The sequence below is a fragment of the Chlamydotis macqueenii genome, chromosome 24 (assembly GCF_036417535.1).
Source record: "Chlamydotis macqueenii isolate bChlMac1 chromosome 24, bChlMac1.mat, whole genome shotgun sequence".
In the NCBI taxonomy this organism is placed as follows: Eukaryota; Metazoa; Chordata; class Aves; order Otidiformes; family Otididae; genus Chlamydotis; species Chlamydotis macqueenii.
This window is the reverse complement of record NC_141579.1, coordinates 1,154,831-1,173,503: the sequence shown is the minus strand read 5'-3', so window position 1 is coordinate 1,173,503 and position 18,673 is coordinate 1,154,831. Positions and strand designations below refer to the sequence as shown.

Genomic DNA, 18,673 nt, shown 5'->3' with positions numbered 1-18,673 from the left:
TCAGCCTGCTACAACCTCCCTCCCTTTTCCTACTCCACCAGGAAAACGCTCTCCTGCCCTTCTGGTCCTGGCATCCTCCTCCTCTCTGGAGAGCCCCTGGCCTCCTTTAGCATCCGTGTTCAGTCCTTGGGGTGATGCAGGCTGGGACCATCCACCTCCATCAGAGGAGGGGGCTGAACCAGTGGCTCCCAGTGCTGCCCGAGCATCTCCGCTCTCTGGTGCCACACGTAAGGGGAGATTGCTTCAGCCTTTATGCTTTTTAAACCAAGCAGCGGCTACCACAGCTTTTTTTTTTTTTTTTTTTTTGACATACACTACAGGCTGTAAGGGGTTTTGGGGCACGATACTGGGCTGGATCCTTCCCAGGGCTGGGAGTAAGGCAGGCACCAGAAAGCACAGCACTCTGGAGCCAGCGATGCCCTGGGATACTCACGGGAGCAGGAAAGGCAGAGGTGCCCAGGGGACCTTTTTCGGAGGAAACAGCAGTTTCTGCCATCAGGCACCTCCAGGCAGAGACGGCGGCTGAGCCGATGTTGGCGGATCAGGGCTGGAAAAACTGGTCGTGCTCTGCGTGCCTGCCTTTTAGCCGCCGTGCAAGGATAAACTCCGCTTCACGGGGACTCCGGGGGGCCCGAGTAACACTTGCAAAGCACGCTGGAGTCCTCGGATCGCTTTACAGGACGCAGGAGCAGCACGATCCCAAAAGGTCACCACGACAGCCCGGCACCCTCCAACAAACATTTTTTTTTAATTTTTTTTTTTTTCCCCTCACTGGCGTGACATCTGCCAGCGGTGGCTTTTTTTTCCTGGCTGGCGGTGGTCACCGGCTCGTGAGCGGCGTGAAGCTGGCTTTTCCCACCGCCCTGGGTGCGGGGTTGACCACTCCCCCTCCCTTTGAATAGGCAGCCCTGCTGCAAACACTATGGTATTTCCATCCTCTCCAGCTCCAGCGCAGAGGATAGCACCAGGTAGTTGGGAAGAGATCGGAGACAAGTGTGGGAAGCCGTGGAGGACATAAGCTTTTCCCCCTGCTCTTTCAGCTAAGTAGTAAGTGGCGGTGGGGAGAGAGACGCTTTAAACTCTGTCGTGGGTACCTGTGTTCCTTTCCAGGGTAGCTAAGATTTGTTTTGCCGGTGATTTGATTTACTCTCTCCATTTCCAGTTTCACCCAGTAACTGATTCATGCGTTTGCTAACAGTACTGCAGGATCTTATGTAAATGTCTGAGCTGATGCTTCCCTTAAAAAATCCCTTTTTTTAAACATAAAGTTTATCTGGATGTTTAGGAGAACATGATGATTTTCCTCTTCTAGGTAGAAGGCTGCGCCCTGGCATAGTCACAGCAGATTCAATTTGCGGTTCCTTGTACGTTTTGAGTCGCATTTTGGTTTGGCTGGGGGTTGGTTCGTTTTCCTCGCGAGGCAGGGGGAGAAGCCAAGCGCCCGAGGTCGGATGCTCGCTCCACTCCTGCGCAGAGACAGACAGACAGACAAGGAGCGGACCCCCCCTCAGACCGCGGCTGGTTCCTGTCTTTGGGGGGATGCTTGTAAGGGGGTTCGCTGCCGCCTCTCCGCACGTTTTCGGTAGAAATGCTGTCCCCCAAAGTGCCACAGGTGCCAGCGTTTGCTTTTGGGAGGAACTGGAGCCCTGAGCGTGACAGCCTGCTGCGCCGCTGCCGTTCCTTGGGGAGGGCACAACCCTGCACCCCTCACCCAGCCAAAAAGAGGGAGTTAGGAGTCCCCGAGGAGTGCAGCCAAGGCCTTCCCCCCTTCCCGTTACTTTCTAAACCATCGCTTTGCATGCGGCAACTCATTTGGTATTACAGTCACCATCCACTTCCCATCCTGCGCTGTCAACTGACACCTTTGGGGGCTGTGGGCTGGGTCCAGAGCAGTTTCCTGCTTACGGGCTGCTCACGCTGCCTTAATTCAGCTGCTTTTTTAAGCTCACCCCTGCCCGTCATGTAAACGATTTTCTGGGAAGCCAGATTTTTTGGGCTACCCAGACATTTTCACCCTGGGCAGCAGGGAATGGCACCGCTCACCCCAGCAGCTGGGCTTTTTGTGGAAGTTCACCACTGGAACTTCACCGCTGAGCTTTCGGGTACCACACGCCCCCTCCAAATCAGAAAACACCCCAGTGCTGTTTTCCTCTTTATACACCTGGCAAGCTGAGGCACAGAGAAATGAAAGGTAACCTAGCTTTCTAAAGAGGTTTGGGTGAAGTGAAGTGCTTGGTGGCATTTTCAAAGCGCCAGCAGATCTGGGCAGGCTGGTCCCAAGCGTCCTGCCAGAGGTCATGCAAGAATTTTGGAGGAAAACACAGGCTTCCTGCTGGGCTCTCAATTCCTGACCAAGTCCCCTTTGCCACGGGGCAGACTGGGCTCACTGGGACAGGGAACGCTCCTCGCAGAGCTGTGGTGTAGGGGATCCCTCGCTGAACAGCGGGAAGCTCATCTCCTTCTTTCCTCCTTTGCTTTGCCCCAGCTGAGGATCTGGCCCGTGACGTTGTTCTGTGAGTCTATTATTTCACAGAGGGAAATTAATGAGTGAAACAACAGATGACCTAATTAACCCCCCACCACCACCCACCCATTCGCATCTTCCTGTGATTGCAAGGAGCTGCTAGGATCCAAGAAAGCAGCGTGATTTAATGGTAACAACCTCTCTGGTTTAGCATCCTACCTAACCCCCACTCCTTGCCACGACCCACGCTGTCAGCTGGCTGTAGATCTGGCGGTGGCATTATTTTAGCTTAATTATAAAAGAGCAGCTGAGTAGTAGACAAATGAGCCAGATAAAGGAGCAGCCTAAAGCAGAAAGCGGTTTACCACCAAGCGCAGAAATCAAGGGCTCGGGGGCGCACGTGTATACGAGACCGGTCCAAACTTCAACTCTCCTGGCGCTATCTTACGACCGCTGTCATCCATCCCAGCCAGAGTTTGTCCAGCCAAACGGGAAGGCTCTGAAGCCTGGGATCCCCTGATACGAAAAGGAGACAGGAGGCCGATCTGTTAAAAAGCATGGTTTAGAAATAGGCAGCAAGAGAAACGCGCATTTCTATCGCTCGTATCCCTGCACGAGGGATGCTCCTTTTCTTTTAAGCTGGTGCCAGGGTTTGATGAATTGAATGAGGTTTTTAACATGCCAACAGATCAACAAACACTCCTTCCCCTGAGAACTGAATTGGCAGGCGGCCTGGAAAGTGCCAGGATTCCAAGGGTTAAAGCCTTGCAGAAGAATGTCATTTCCACGAGCCATCTTCCCCACCCCCTCAAAGATGATAAATTAATACTCCATGCAAAAATAAAACGGCTATCGCTCAGCAGCTTTGGGTCAGGGATTGTCTTGGTTTATTGGGATGGAGAAAAGCGCCGGCTGTCTTGCAGCTGTCCCAGTTGTGCCACCCTGCAGTGCCACCTCTACCGGGTTGCCAGCCTGGGGCTGAGGGAGATGGGATGGGCAGAAGCAGAAGTTTCCTACAACATGGAAATCGAGGAGCAATCTGAGCCAGAGGATTTTACAAGAGGCAGGGGAGACCCATGCACGGAGCACTGAACTGGGAAACCGAGATGGGAGCTGCTGGTCTTGACTCTGCCATGAGAAAGTCACTTTGGTGTCACTGCGCTTCCCTTTCCCCATCCTTAAAACAATATAATACTTTTATATTATATGGGAATATTGTAAAGGTTCCTCACACATCCACTAGACAAAGTTATACTATACTTTTTAAAATCCTTCCTAAATTCTGCATAGGTGTGTGTTTTAATCGTGAGGACAAACAGCTTTTCCCTTTTTAAACTAAGCTTGCTGATCTCTTAAAACAAAAGGAATCTCCTGTAAAAGAGGAGAGTTGGATGTTGAAATGAAATTAAAATTTTAATTTAGCTTAGAAAGAGTCTAACAGCTTTGCCTGGTACTTGATCAAGCCCCGAAATAACTGCTGTTTCTCCCACACATGTTTTCACAATAAGAGCAAACAATAAGACTGAAGTCAAGCTGTTAAGTCATTAAGGATTTTACCAAATGGCTCTGATTCCCCTCTATTAATTAACAGCTTTCAGCAAGCCGTGGATCTTGATTATCTTGGTGTAAATCTGCCGTGATTTCCTTGGTATCAGCCCAGTTACCTGCCAGGAAGAGCGCGATCACTGAACTCAGTTCAGCCGCGAGCTCCTGAGCCGTCGTTAAAGCCATCTAACGGTGTCCAAGGGGAGGAGAGGAACTATTTAGGCTCTTATTAGAGGAAGCCAAAGAGAAGAAAAATATCACTCGAACATCAGGGAAACTTGCTGACAGTGAGAGACGTATTGGGCTGTGAAGTAGTTTCCTATGGGAAGTGGTGGAAGCTCTGTTAAATTTAGCCCGGACCAAGCACTGCAGAGCTCCCCTTCTGCTGTCATCTTGCCTCCCGTTGCTGGCCATGGATACCTGTTTTTCCAGAGCGCAATTATTTTGTGCACAGAATCCGCTCACCGGCTTTTTTCAAGCAGGGCTTGCCTTCCAGGCTCCCTTCACAGCCTAAAGCCTGTGTCTCTCTGTCGTTTAACCATTGTCAGCCACAAAATCTGGGGAGGACGACTGAATTTAACTCACGTTTCAGTCGGATGGCCAAGGACGGGGGTGTAACAGTTTGCTGAGGTTTGCACTTTATTTCTCACCCCTGCTTGTGCTTTTTAACAGTACAGCTTGCAGTGGAAGAGAAACTGAAAAGCAAACTGTCCTTGCTGTAAATCTATCGGAGCTGCTGCCTAGAGATAATAATTCCCCTTTTTCCAGCCCAGGGCTGGGGTGCTGCTTTACAGCTCTGGCAATCTTATTGATATTCTTTGCAGCACGAAGCCTTGTCCGGGGTGTCAGGATGGGTTTAGCGCTTCTCCTGCCACCGAAGCACATGCTGCTTCGAGCATCAACGTGTGGTACTTTGCTGGAAGGTTCAGCCGGCAACGGCATCCCGAGAAAGATGCAAACGACGTTCAGCGAGGCGTGAAAGCAGTTCTCGAGAACCGGTGCGACTGAGGTGTCTTGATCAAAGGAAAAAAAAAAAACAAAAAACAAAACCAAACCTCAACCGCCTATTGCACAAGCTGCAAAGCAGGAAAATAAGCTGTTTAGGGGGACTGCTGGTTTAACTGCTATTTTAGTGCTGTAACCTCGCTCTCCGACACGCGTGCATCATCGGAAGAGCTGGATCCATCTGGAGATGTCTCTGCCTCTGTTTTGCCGTGTCTGCCTTGCTTTGGTGCAGCTCGGCAGCGTCAGTCCTTCCTTTAGAGCGAGGCAGAGGTCAGACACGTTCACCTGAGACGGTTTACACTGGTTTTAAGTTCAGGATCCAGTTGCCCTTCGTTAGCAGAGCTGCAGAAACGGGCTCCCTGCCCCTTCTTGGTTTCACCCAGCTGCAGGCCGACCCAGCTGCCAGGAGATTGAAGCGAACAGGTTTTAACGCCTAGTTAGAGCAGGCTGCTAGGGCTTGCACTGATGCTTAGATTAGTTCAGGCTTCTCAGCCGCAGTAACGTGCAGTGTGTGTGTTTTTGGTGTTGCTTCAAGCGCAAAGAGAAATAGGCTCGGTGTTCTTTTCACCGCGTAGGTAGTTTTCAGTTTTGTGAATTAAAAAGAGAAGGCTTAAAAAAAAACCAAACAAACCGATGTTAGAGCAAAAAAAAGTGAGTAATAACAAGCAGGAAATGATGATAATAATTTAATACGCGTACACGTGCAGGTGTTGCACGTTTGGCCATTAGTCACAGAGCGCGGTGGGAGACGCTATCTGGAGTCCCTGCTTGCTGAGGTGGGGAGGGAGGCACAGCTGAAGCCGGTTCTGCCCTTCGCCTGGATGTTTGCTAACCGCTGGCCGGCCCCCGGCAGCAGAGAAGCCCCCAGCCCCATCAGCAGGGAAGGAGCGGAGGGGTCTCAGCACCTTTGTGAGTTATTCACGGGTGCAGCGCAGAATTGGAGGCTGAAGGTAACGTGGTTGCGCCGGCTCTGCCTGAAAGACGACTCGGACAAGTGTTTGCATCTGCGGTGGTTATGGTTGGTAGCACAGGAGGTCTGCAGAAATCAAAAGGGAGGCATTTCGGAGGAGCCGGAGCTGCTGTGTCCTCAGAGAGGTTAAAGCAGTGGCAACTCTTCCGTGCACCAGCACGATGAAAATAGCCGTTCCCCTTGGCTCCAAGTCATATCCTGCCATATCCCTTCCGAGCCCTGGCTACTCCCCCTTTACTCTTTCCTCCCGGCACCTTGAACTCATATTCCCCAAAATACAGAAAGTGGCCTTGCGTTTGCCACTGCGCATTTAAAGGAGAGGTGGAGAAACATCTATGCATCTGAAAACGGAGCCAGACCGCAGCTCCTTCGCCTCAGCTACACAAACGAGCTAATCGATGATTAAAAATCACATTTAATGAGCAGCTCTGGTGGAAGGACTTGCTCAGAGGAGTGCACAGCGTGCTAGGAACAACATGCGAAACTGTAACACGGAGCGGGCTGAGATGAATGATTGCTGCGCTGCTAAGTGCTCAGGAAAACGAACCTGGGTCGCAGCAACGCGACAGAGAGCTTTAGCAAGGGGGAACGTAAGCTGATGCGGGAAAACAGCTGATGTCTCTCGAAAACAGCAAAGTTCTTTGTGAAACCGATTGTTTTTGACAAAACTTTGACAGGAAAGATGTTGATCTCAACAAACTGGCCTTTTTTTTTTTTTTTTTTTCTTTTCTCAAAGAATTGGCAACAATTTCCCAGCGATCCTGCAGCAAAGGAAATATGATCTCATCTTCCCCCAGAGTAGCTCCATCAGCTTCCAGGTGATAATTCATTCACCATTGTCAGGCGCTCATCAGTTTACGCTAATGGCTCCATGTGTTTGCATTGTTGATTACACACATCTAATCACAATATCTGCTATTAATACAAATATTTTTCCTCTTAACGTTTCCAGCTTAAGCTCGTTACGATGACGGTCTGGTCCTAGCTTTATATGGCTGGGAGAAAGCGCAGATTTAGCTGATGCTGTCAGTTTTCACGCCTTCTGCGTCAGAGCATCTGATGTCCCTCTCAATTTCCGCAGGCACCTCTGAGATGATGAGTTACTACATGGACACAACCATCAGTAGCGCAGCCCCGTATCCTTTGGCTCGCCCTGGAGTGATGGTAAGAAAAGATTTTGGGTTATTTTTCTATCCCTAGCAGCAGGTTTTCTCTTCGGTTGCTGTGATTTTGCCAGCCCTGTTCACTGACAGGGCTTGCTAAATCCTTTCAAGTTTTCACACAACTCGGAGCAGCCTCCGAATGCTGAGTGTTTACCCAGAGCTTGCAAACCTCAGCTGGAAACGGGATCGCCGCGTCGGATTTCCTGCGCTTGTGTTCAGAGGAGGATTGTTAGGGTAACCATTGTCCCGGTGCCACCGCTCCGTGTGCTGACCTTCACCTGCTGTGGATGAACGCAGTGAGATCAGCACAAAACAGATCCGGGTTTGGAAAAGGTGCGGGTGGTTTGGTTGGAGTTTTTGGACAATTTTGGTGCTCCTCTCCCAAGCCAGCTCCTTTCTGTCCGTGCAGTTGATGCGTGGTTATGTGTAGTGTATGTTACAGTGTGATCTGGGGACTTCCAGCAGCTCTGGGACACGTTTGTCAGCGCTTCGACCCTTATTTAGAGAAATCAGACCCTTATTTAGCGAAATTGTATTAATAGACATTTCTCCAAAGAAATGCTGGCCAGCGTTAAAGATCCTAGACAAGGTCAGGTGAAAGCCGTAACTCTGAGCTGAGACACCAGGCTGCACAGAAGACTTGCTAGAAAACAAAGTTTTCGCCAAATTAGGAAAAAAAAAGACCACTCTGACACATGAACTGTTTCTAACATGGCTCGATATTTTTCCTTTAAATGGTTCCAAGCGTGCATTTGGCTTTTAAATATTGATTGGAAATGAAGCAAGAGTATTTCCCTGCAGGGAAATAATAATATTAATAAAAAATGAAAACATCCTGAATGTATTTATAGGTATGTATATGTTGTTATCCTCTTATATGGGGATATATACACATATGTGCCATATATGGTATATATGTATATACATGTGTGTATATATAGCAAATATAAGGTATATACATATATTTACACTATATATACACGCAGTCATAAATATATGTGTATAAAATATGTATGTATAAAATAAAATGAAACTTATATCCTGGGATTATTTCCATATACTTATATATGCTTGTATATCTAATACAAATATTTTCTATACAAAGCACAAATATAACTTTATAGACAATAAAACCAAACGTGTAATATATAATGACAGTTATAACCTAGGATTATATACGTGTGTGTATATATGTGCCTATATCACACATAATCAATACATGTATATACATATATAATGTATTACGTGTCAGCATATAATAATACAGTATATTATGTAATATATATATAAAATACATAAGTTTATATAAATATACACACATGTGTGTACTTCATGTGTGTATACACACACATATATGTCCATGGACACATAAATATAAAGACAACTACCATAAATATAAACACAAATATAAAGATAAACATTAATACAAATGTAATAATTGCAAATTATTTCACTAGAAATAGGAATATGAATATAAACATGACAACTTGCCCCAGCGGCCACCAGCGTGCCCACAGTGACCCAGGCAGGGCCGCGGCCTCTCCACCCCCCCCACAGGCCCCCCACATTTTTGGGGGGAGGCTCTGGGGCCTCACACTGCCAAAAAATAACGGTTTAGGCTGGCGGGGCTGAACGGAGCCCCCTCTCATGGCGGGTGTCCTCCTGCCGCAGGCCCTGAGGGGAGCCCCCTCACCTCCACCATCTTGTGTGCAGCCTCACTGCGGGCCTTCATTTTTTTTTTCCCTCACTTTTTTTTACAAAAAGGCCTTTTTGGCCTCATCATGTCACCTCTCAGCCAGGTGAGTTTGGATGATACCGTTTCTCCTGAGCAAACCCTACCGGCCCAGAGCTTTGTGCTTGACTATGGAGGAGGGGAAAGGCACACCGCCGCCTTGCACAGAGCGGCCATTTCGTGGTCCCGCTCACCTGACGCTTTTCCCTCTCCTGCTTCCAGAAGCAAGGTGCTGCCGGCCCCTGCGAGGATCCCTGGGTGACCTGCGGCTTCCAGTCTGCCTGCTGCCAGCCGAGGACCTGCTGCCCGGTCTGGGACGAGCCTGCCACGCAAGAAGTGCCCACCGGCCTGGAGCACTACAGCACGGGTAGGACACCATTTTGGGGCGGGTTTTGGCAGCATTTTCCAGTGAAAAGACGAGCCTTAAATCCCTGCTATGCTCTTCTTTGTTGTCCAGTGTGTCCCCCTTGTCTCCTTCCTCCTAAATTCACTTTCTGCCCCAGTCCTGGGGTGGAAATTTTAATTTATTGGGGTGTTTTCCCCCTAATGCAGCCATGGGGCACCTACCACAGCATCGCCATGTTGGTAGCTGCTTGCTGGCCATCAAAAATCTCCCTTGGTGGAGATGGGGCCAGAAAGCAGATAAAAACCTTAAAACCTCTTTGTTTAACTACACACCTCTTGTCAGAGTGATGCTGAAGGATGGAGGCTTCATTCTTCCCTGCCAATGCGTGGGTGCTCAGCTGGGACTACTCTTTTGGGGAGTGATTTTGATGCCTTGCCTTTGCATTTAAAGACTGCAGGCCTAATTACTGCTTCTTGGGGTCTTGACAAACATGGGAGTCTCCAGGAGGCGGCAAGGTGGACCTGGATGCTGGTTGCATCTTCAGCGTTTCCAACTTTTCTCATACGATGATGGTCCTCACCGGTAGCTTTGGAAAGGCAATGTGGGCTCCATGGAGGGCTGCAAGGAGCTGCAGGCTTCTGAGTTTTAATTTCACTGTGGTAGTAATTTTGGGTCTCTTGCCCTTGTAGCTCATCGCCTTCCTCCTTGAGAGGGTGGTGGCATTGTCTTTGGGTAACCACAACTGGAGATGTGTGGCCATGCTGTGCCGTCAGGGCTGTGTGGTTGCAATGTGCCGCACAGCTAAAGCAATTCACTGACTTGGACTAGATGATCGTCTTCTCGAACACATTCATAATATGAAAGTCGTTGCAAAATCGCCGATGACTAATTCTTGCCCCGCACGTTGTTCAACCCGTGAATCTTCAAGCTGAGCTTGCAGTTTGGGCAGCTGCTTGTCTAACCAACGGGCAGAGCAGACGTCGGGCAGGCAGTCGGTCCTCCTGCCCGTGGGATGGGGGATAAGCCATCGGCAAAGAGCCCGGTTGCTCTGCGGCGGAGGAGAGGGGCTCAGGTACGCCGTGGCACAGGCCAACCGCAGGAACGAAGGGAAAAAGCTCAAGTTGCACGAATGTGACCTTTGCAAAGGGCCAATATGAAGTTTATGTTTCACTTAAGTCCCACATAAGCCTATCATGAAGCGCTTAAATCCCATGTAAGCTTTTGCGTGGCATGTGCTGGTCTTCTGTGACTTGTTCCCGGCTCGTTACTTATGCACATTGGCCCCTCGGGAGGGGAAAAGCCCTGATGTTTGGAGACTTTTTGCAGCTAAAGAGTTCAGCAGAACCAGTGACTGTTGCGGTCAAATGTACGGTTTGAAATCTCTCCTTGGCAAATATTCAGGCATTTCAATTTTTTTTTTTTTTTCTCCTTTGGTGAGCACTTGTGTGTAAGCGGGAGATGGACGCTGGAGCAAAACTCTGCTGCCTATTCCCAGCCGTTCTCGTTTCAGCTATTTGCTCAACTCCTGTGGGTGACCTCTCTCAGCATGATGTCAACTCCGCTCTGATGAAATCTGCCCTTGCAGCATTTGGATTTACTCAAACGTTTTGCAAAGCTGTGCCTGGAAAGTTTTCTTTGTATTTTTTTTTTTCCCCTACCCTCTCCCCTTTTCTGTGAAAGTGCTTTCTCCAGGGACCAACATATCTGCAACCCAGATCTTCATTACCCCATGCTGGGTCTGTGAAATTTCTTGCTGCAGAGACTGGACCCTGGTTCAAACCTCAGTGAAGACAAAAAAAAAACCCAAAACCTGTCATTGTCTTCAACAGGTTTTAATCAAATTTTCAGTGCATTGAGACGGGTTGGACAGGCCTCTGAAGCTCTTGCAATACCTAAGAATTTCTTTTCAGTTCTTCCTGTTGCAATGCAATACTCTTTCTCTGATTTTTTTTTTTTTAAATATTGATGTTTCTTCAGTCTAGAGTAGTTTCTAATTTTAAATGAGAGGAAGCTCTTATTTGTATATATCGCTAGGAACAGTCTTTCATTTCTCCTTTGTGTTTCGGGTGCGCATTAAAACCATTTGTCATCTATTCTTCCGGTGTACTAGAGGCTATTTTGGTTTTCATGGTCTTGCTGTTGGTGAAAGAAACAAGTCAACAAGGAAAATGCAAGTGTGAATATATCCTCTCGCAACAGAAACCCACAAGATTTCTAAAAGTTTGAGAGCCGCTTGCGTTTAGAGAAGATGCTTTGCCTTTGAGGCTTGGGGGAGTTTCTTTACGTTGTGCTTGAAGTCCGATTAGATTATTCCGTGATAGGGATAAAGGACAGCCTGATGTGGATTCAGCTTGTTGATAAAGACAAGAAGGGACGGTGGTGTTTTTTTTGGTTTTAAAAGCAAAAATTTGGAAATGGTACGGAGTCGGTTTTATTGGTCAGGTTGTGGTAACAATCTGCGCTGCATGTGTTGAGACCGTTACTGCCCAGAGAACAACCTAAACTGGGCCCACAGCAAGCAAAGGATTGCTTTGGGCCCAGTTTAGGGCATCCCAGCGGCGGCAGAAAACATCTGCCAAGAAGGGAGCTGCTGCCTGGTCATGAAAAGTAGCTCTGCTCCTCAGACAGGTGGGAATCGGAGTGTCAAGGCCATTGCACCTCGGCTGAACCGTCTGGCAGCCCAAAATTAAGGGTGCCATGCGTCTGGGCTGCTGAAAACTTAGCGTGGTATGTTTAATTCACGAGGTAACAGCATCCCAATATTTCCCTCTGGTAATATTTTTTTGGCTGATACAAGGTTAGGCAGAGAATTGGAGCGGAGGAAAAGATTGGATAGCAGTATTATCATTTCAGCACGGACACAGCCCTGGCCGCGCTGCCTTTTTGAGCCAAGGCCGCTTTGACAACCCCGTCCACTCTGAACCGGTTTGTTTTCCTTACTGATAGGGGAGATAAAGCTGTTGTTAATGGCAAGCGAGGGACGAAACGACTCCGGCTGAAGAAGTTTCTGTGACTGTTGTGCTGAATTAGCACGCTGAAGGTTCTTCCAGCCTTTTGGACACTACAGGAGCATTTAGGGGAGCGATCCTGCTTTTGAAGCAGATGGGATTGGGATTTGCAAGGCAAGAAATGAAATTAAAGCTTTTTCTAGAGGAGAAATTAGAGCTGTGGGTCTGATGCTGCCGTGAAAGCAGCTGTGGGAGACCAGCCTTACCCAGTCCCTCGGGGTATTAGCTTAGTGCCACCGCTCGGCTCACAATATTTTGGGTTTATTAGCTTTGGGGGTGCAAACCTGCATCCGATGCCCTGGTGCCTCATGGACATCGTGTCCCTGCAGCCCGGGCAGGGGTTGGGTTTGGCAGGAAAGCAAAGCCCTCGGAACAACGCACGAAATAGGGATGCCCCCATCCTGCCAACCCTGGCTGTGATCTTCCTCTAAGCCCAGCTCAGGCTTCAGGCAGGCGTCCCACGGGGCAAACTCCCCCTGCTTTTCCCCACGTTGCTCCCTTCTTTGCCGTGAGACCTGCTCTTTCCCCGGTGGACATCCCCGGAGGAAAGCTCTTTCTGTGAGCGGTTTCTGGGCCCTCTTCCAGGCCCACGCTCGGAGGAAAGGGGGCTTGGGGGGGGGGAGGAGAGAAGGGGGGAAGGTGAAAGCTGACCAGGCTCAGCCCGATGGTTTCTCCAGCTGCAGCAGATTTTCCAAGCAAAGCTTTTTTTAAAAAAAAAAAAAAATCTGCATTTTTTTCATGTCCTTTTATCCTATTTTTAACTGTGGCCTCCTTCCTTTTCTCAGCCTCCTCCAACACTTCCCCCCCTTCCCCTGCGCTGCTGCTGCCTCCCCCGCACGCTCTCCGCAGAGATGAATGGGCGTCTTTTCACAGGGCACGCACATCTGCTTGCGGCTGCGAGACCTCGCAGGACTTCTCCCGGACCGGCCAGTCTCTCCTCTCCCTCCTTAATAAACGAGGAGCAGGCAAGGGAGGACGTGGAGGAAAGCGAAGGGAAACAGAATAAGAGTAGGGGGTGAAAAAAAAGGGGCGAGCCACCATGGGAAGGGGCGAGCGGAGAGCCGAGGTGATGGATGCTAATTCATTCCGAGGCCAAAGAAAAGCCGTGCGCAAAATCTCAACCTCTACTCAAGCTGCTGCCGGTCGTTTCCCCAGCTCTTCAAGGCCGCTCGCTCCAGCCCAAGGGATGAATGAGCCCTTTCTGCTGGGCTCCGTTGTCATCCTCTGGCTGGCGTTGTCATCCTCGGGGTCTGGCGCTGTTTATAGCCCGGTCGGAACGGGTTTTTCTTTGACCCTTTTTCTTCCTGGCAGCCTTTGGGTGTTTCATGGGCTGCTCGTGGTGTCTCAGACCCTTCTGCAAGGGCCCTGTGGAGGATGCTGAGCAGCTACTGGTTTGCTGTTCAGTGGGAACTGGATTCAGAGTCCAGTTTGGGTGCATCCCTGTTGTTTCCCAGGTGAGGTAAACACGTCCAGGCGACCCTCTGATACCTAGTGATGTTCCCTCTGCTGTAACCTGCTGCAAGTCAGCACTTGGAGAGGTTTATTTGCGCTGAAGCACTTAGAATGACAAAAATGCAGGCTTTCACTTTTCCATTTGTTTCCTGCCTGACTCTGGAAAAATCCCTTGTCTCGCCTCTCAAAGACAAAACCCAAGGGAGCTCCCTGCGCGCTGGGTCATCACCAGAGAACGAGCGCCGAGCTCTTTTCCCACTTGAGCTGCAGACTGGTGTCAGCTGGGGATCAGCTGCCGCGCGGGGAGGAATCGTGCTCCGAACAGGGCGTTGGTCCCCTTAGATGAGGCTGGGTGAAAGCTGGAGGGTTGTTGGTTGTTTTTGGGTGATGTCTGGGGATTTGCTAAGATCCTCAAGAATAACAGGGGGACGGGAGCTCAGGAAGAGCTGCACCAGGATCGTCGCAAATATTAACAGGAGCACTTCGCAGCTTCAATGTGCCATGGGGAAGGAATAACTTGATGTAGAGTCAAGGAGGAAAGGGACGAAGCAACAGACTATCTGTGGTGCTTTGAGGACAACTCCAGAAGTTGTCTTATTTTGGGATGGTCTTGGAGTAGGATTGATCCCTCTGTAAAGACGGGGTGAGGTGGATGTACCTGGTTCTTTTTCCAGAGGAGGTGGCTATCCTGAGCCACCAGATACATGCTTCAGACAGGCCACACAAAGCACAGCTGCCTTTTTTTTTTTGAGCTTCCCCAACCTCCTTCGCCTACAGAACAGGAGCGCTTGCCTCTGGGGACAGCGAGCAGCAGAGCACCCTCTCTAGAGGATTTGGGGTGCACGTGGCCAACCCTTCTCATAGCAGCACCTAGGTGGGCTTTGCCGCGCTGGCGTGGAGCAGGGAGGGCAGCGGGAGTGAAAACAGCAGCTACTATTTTCTTTCTGACCGGGCAGGGCTGGCTGAGCGATGCCAGGAGAGCAGCGGGGCAGGCAGAGGGGGACGTGGGGAGCGCGGGGGGCTGGGACCCTGAAAACAGCCTGTTTCCTTCAGCTGCTGGCAGCGTGAAGCACCTCTCTCTCCCTCCAGATGTTCGCTGTGTTTATAGCTGCTGAAGCAAGAGGCTGAACTCTCTCATTAATACGTTTCTCTCTCCCTTTCTCTCTCTCTCTCTCTCACATTGAAGCCAGAAGTCTCAGCTCAGAGGTTGCAGCTGGAAACGAGCTGGGGGTGAGGGGTGGGAGAGAGAAGGGAGGTGTATGCGAGCCTCCCATCCCATTCAACTCCCCCTCTCCACTTTCCTCCCCCCGAATCCTCCCAAAATACACATGCCCCGAAAAAAAGAAAAACACTAGCAGATTTTTTACTTCAGAAAGTAAACACTTAGGCCATGGGGGTCTGGAGGTTATGGGAAAAGAGGAAACCATTGGGCTAATCAGGCCGGGACACACTTCCCCTGCTGAAATAAACCAGAAATCATTGCATTACAGGGCGCCGCCGCGGTTAACCCTGGTGCTGCCAACACAGCTGAGCGCCGGGGAGCTGCCACGAGCCCCGAGCCTGCCCACGCGTTTTCCCCGGCTCCCTGGTTTTTAGCCAGGGCGAAGTGCCGACGCAGAAGGGGAGCCAACGCTCCGCAGCGGCCCTTTGGCAGGGCCGCCCTTTGGGAATGAGCCGTTGGGAATTTTTTAGTAGGAAATGAGGCCTTTTTTTTTTTTCCTATGGTTTATGAGCCATCCTATAGAATTTCATCGTTATTCTTGCCTGAGAACTCTGCCTGACGGTTGCAAACCTCTACAGAGAGGAAATCTTTCTCTGCTTGAATCAGCGAGATTCGGGGGGCATTTCTGCAGAGCTTTGAAGGGTTTTCAGAAAGCTCTTTTTTTTTTTCATCCATGCTAAATGATTAGATTGCTGATTATTTGGTTGGAAACCCTTCGGGGAGGAATCCTTCTTGCTGTCTTTTACCCCTGTGCTTGCAGAGCACCCAATATATGTGATGGGGCTGTAAGATGGGGGGCCCTTGATGCTGCTGCAGGACAGAAAATAACGGTTGTCCAGGTGTAAGGGAGCTAACGGGCCCTTTGTGCCAACTTGACAAAGACATCTCGATTTACCCTCTGGAAACCTGGCCTTGGGCTTCCCCTGGCTCCTTCCAGAGTCTGAGTTGCACACTACAGATGGCTGCTCACTCCCAGGTCTCACAGGTTTTGTTTCAGAAAGGCTGGATCTCTAGGCATGAAAGTTTATCACTGGAAATGAAATGAATATTAGAGATTGCCCCTTGCTGTGAGGCTGGGTCCGTTTGATCAGAGCTCCTCGCCGTGATTGCTGACTCCCTTTACATCCTGCCAGGCGGAGATTTCCAGAGAAGCCTGGGTGGATTTTGCATCCAGCCCTTTCTTGCATCCAAACGGCTTTGGAAACCCCAAATCTCAGCAGGACGCCCGTGCCGCCACGGTCTGCGATGGAGCTCACGGCGCAGCACGGTGCTCTCCCACAAGCCTTCCCTCTGCTCGCGATTACTGATAGGGGACAGGGCTGAAAGGAAAAGCCAGCGTGCAGCCAAGGGAAAGTGATCTTTCCATCACCGCCGCTGCAGAAGGTTCTGCCTCATCCGTTACAGCGTGAGCGCTGGCGGTGAAAGGTGCCGTCACCGGTTCCTTGAGCCGTCAGCCCAGCTCTTGCAACATTCCCACCAGAAGGCAAATCCCCAGATAGCCCACGGTAGGGGAGCTGCAGGCCTGCCACGTCCCACCCCGCTATCTCAAGAATGCATTTGAATAGTAGCTGTGCCTGCAGCCGCTGGAGGTCCAGGCTTCAGATGGAAATCAAGGGCTATGGAGATAGTCCCACAGGGCAAATTTCAGAATTTTTGGAGTTGGTGTTCAGCTCAGATAAGCCCTTGAGAGCTCAGATACTTTATCTGAACCTTATCTGAGCTATTTGCATCACTTCAGTCTGAGAAACCAGGCTGGCAGACATTTGGGGAGGGGGAGCAGGTTGTATTGACATGGTCTGTCTTCTTTTTTTATTGTTATTTCTGACACACAGACACCTCCAGGAGGGCTGAACTGTCCTGTGCCCCACGCAGGCTGAACAGACGAAGAAATAAGCCTGAGCTGCTCCTGTTGTTAATTGTGGGTGGAAATGATTCCTCCTTTTTAGAGCAGGTCTGAGTTTTCTCAAACGCAGCGTGCTTTCTGCGCCTTGTTTACTTGTTTCGTGCACGCGAAGTTTCTCACTTTGTCTGGAGCTCCAGGGGGGGAGATACGGGGTCCGTTCTCTCGCTGCTCTCTTAGCATCTCTCCTCTTCACTCCTGCTTTGCAGCAATCAACTCTTTGGCTGAAAGGAGCCTGCAACGCCTGGTCTGTAGAACGCAACATCCTCTTCCCACACCAGGTTTCATTCACCTGAGCTCGAGGTCCTGGTGGCTCTTCCCCAGCATCCGTGGTCTTTATATGGAGGAAGGGTTCCCGGGGATAAGAACAGCAGATTTAGGAGATCTGGCTGAGATTATGGGGTCTTACAGCTGGGATTTGAAAGACCTTGGCTGCATCTTTTAACAGAAACTCTTTAGGCATCTAAACCCCATCAACTTCCATCGGAGTGAGATGCCCAAATCATTCAAAAGGCTGCCTGAGAGCCTTTTCTCACGTTGGAGATGCAGATGATTAATTCATTACACATTTTATTGTGATGCTTAATTCATTGAGGTCAGGCGAGTGGCTGGAAGTCCCTGGAGACATCTGAAGCGATACCGAGCTGTTAGCGTGGCCCTTGAAGCCGCTGAACACGTGCTGAAGTTTACACAGCCCACCGGACAGACCTTCCCCTGTGGGGTTTTGTATCAATAGGCTTTGAAAAAAAGTGGCAGCGGGTCAATTGTTGGCTGTGTCACAATAGATGAAGTCGAGTTTCTTGCTCTGCAGCTGGCTCCTGGGAAGGGAGGCGGCAGGCAGGGCTGACACGTTGTGCGTGTATGTCAGGAAGATGGTTCTTCTGTGGAAGAGCCATGGGAGGGTTGAAGCAGGCGGCTTGGTGGCCTCCAAATGACTCGAGTGAGAGGTGGGAAGAGCTTGGGATGGAGGGTGGATGCATGCAGGCAGTAGGCTTATGAAAGGACATTCTCGGCCAGCGTGAGCAGCGCAGGTCCATCCTTTGGGATGGTCTTCAGAGACCTCTGATCCCCTCTTTCAGTTCCTCTTTCAGTGTTTTTTCTTCCTCCTCAACGCTGCAAGGGCCGGTTCGGATTCAAGGCCAGGCTTTAGCCATTAAACCCCCTGCAGCCCACAGTGAGCCTGCGGGAAAAGAGGGTTGGCTCCAGCCCTCTTGGTGGGAACACTGCCGTGGATTTTAGCGACAGGGAAGGTGGGCGCGCACACTGAAAAGCCATATAATAAAGTTCATGACAGGACTTCCCTTCCTGGAAAGGGAAACAAGGCCGCTGACACGGCATACGCTGCGTGAGCGGGGTAGCGAAAACACTTGCAGATATTCCTGCTTCCCGTAGCACGAATGGGATGGAGCAAAACAAACTGCTCCAGCGAAGTGGAGATTTGATTTCTAAGAAGAGCTGGCCCGAACTTCTTCTCCCTAACTCATCAGCAACTATTTTTCAGGAGTCAAAAATGCCTTTCTCCCCTGGTTTGCATGATTCACTCTCCACATCCTAAGTTCAAGGGGGGCCAGAGAACACTCGTTTTGGCCAGGCTGATGTCAGCATTGAGGTAGGAGAGGAAAAAAGCAGATGACCCAAGGGAGGCTGCTCATGGAAACTTTCTAATTTGGTCAGTTCTTGGCATCTCACAGAAGAGCCGGCACTTGGGAGATTTCACCCCGGCTTCGCAGGCTGAAGAGGCATGAATAATTACGGGAGGCAGTGATGGAAATAAAGCTGGCATCTCAGTCCTGCCCTGGACCAGCTCTTTGCCACGCCGCGGCCTTGGGGTATCCACATCTCCTGTGAAATGTCTCTGGAGGTGAT

General features: G+C 50.1%; 1 protein-coding gene across 1 annotated transcript in view; it reads left to right on the top strand.

Annotated features, from left to right (window-relative positions):
• The first annotated feature begins 977 nt into the window (after positions 1-977).
• The window catches only part of ETS1 (ETS proto-oncogene 1, transcription factor), a 72,512-nt gene continuing 54,816 nt past the window's right edge, over positions 978-18,673 (top strand). Inside the window, exons 1-3 of the mRNA XM_086766194.1 lie at positions 978-1,047; positions 7,066-7,148; positions 9,102-9,246. Coding sequence (XP_086622320.1) covers positions 7,077-7,148; positions 9,102-9,246 — 217 coding nt within the window. The 5' untranslated portion in view covers positions 978-1,047; positions 7,066-7,076. The remainder of the gene's footprint in view (positions 1,048-7,065; positions 7,149-9,101; positions 9,247-18,673) is intronic.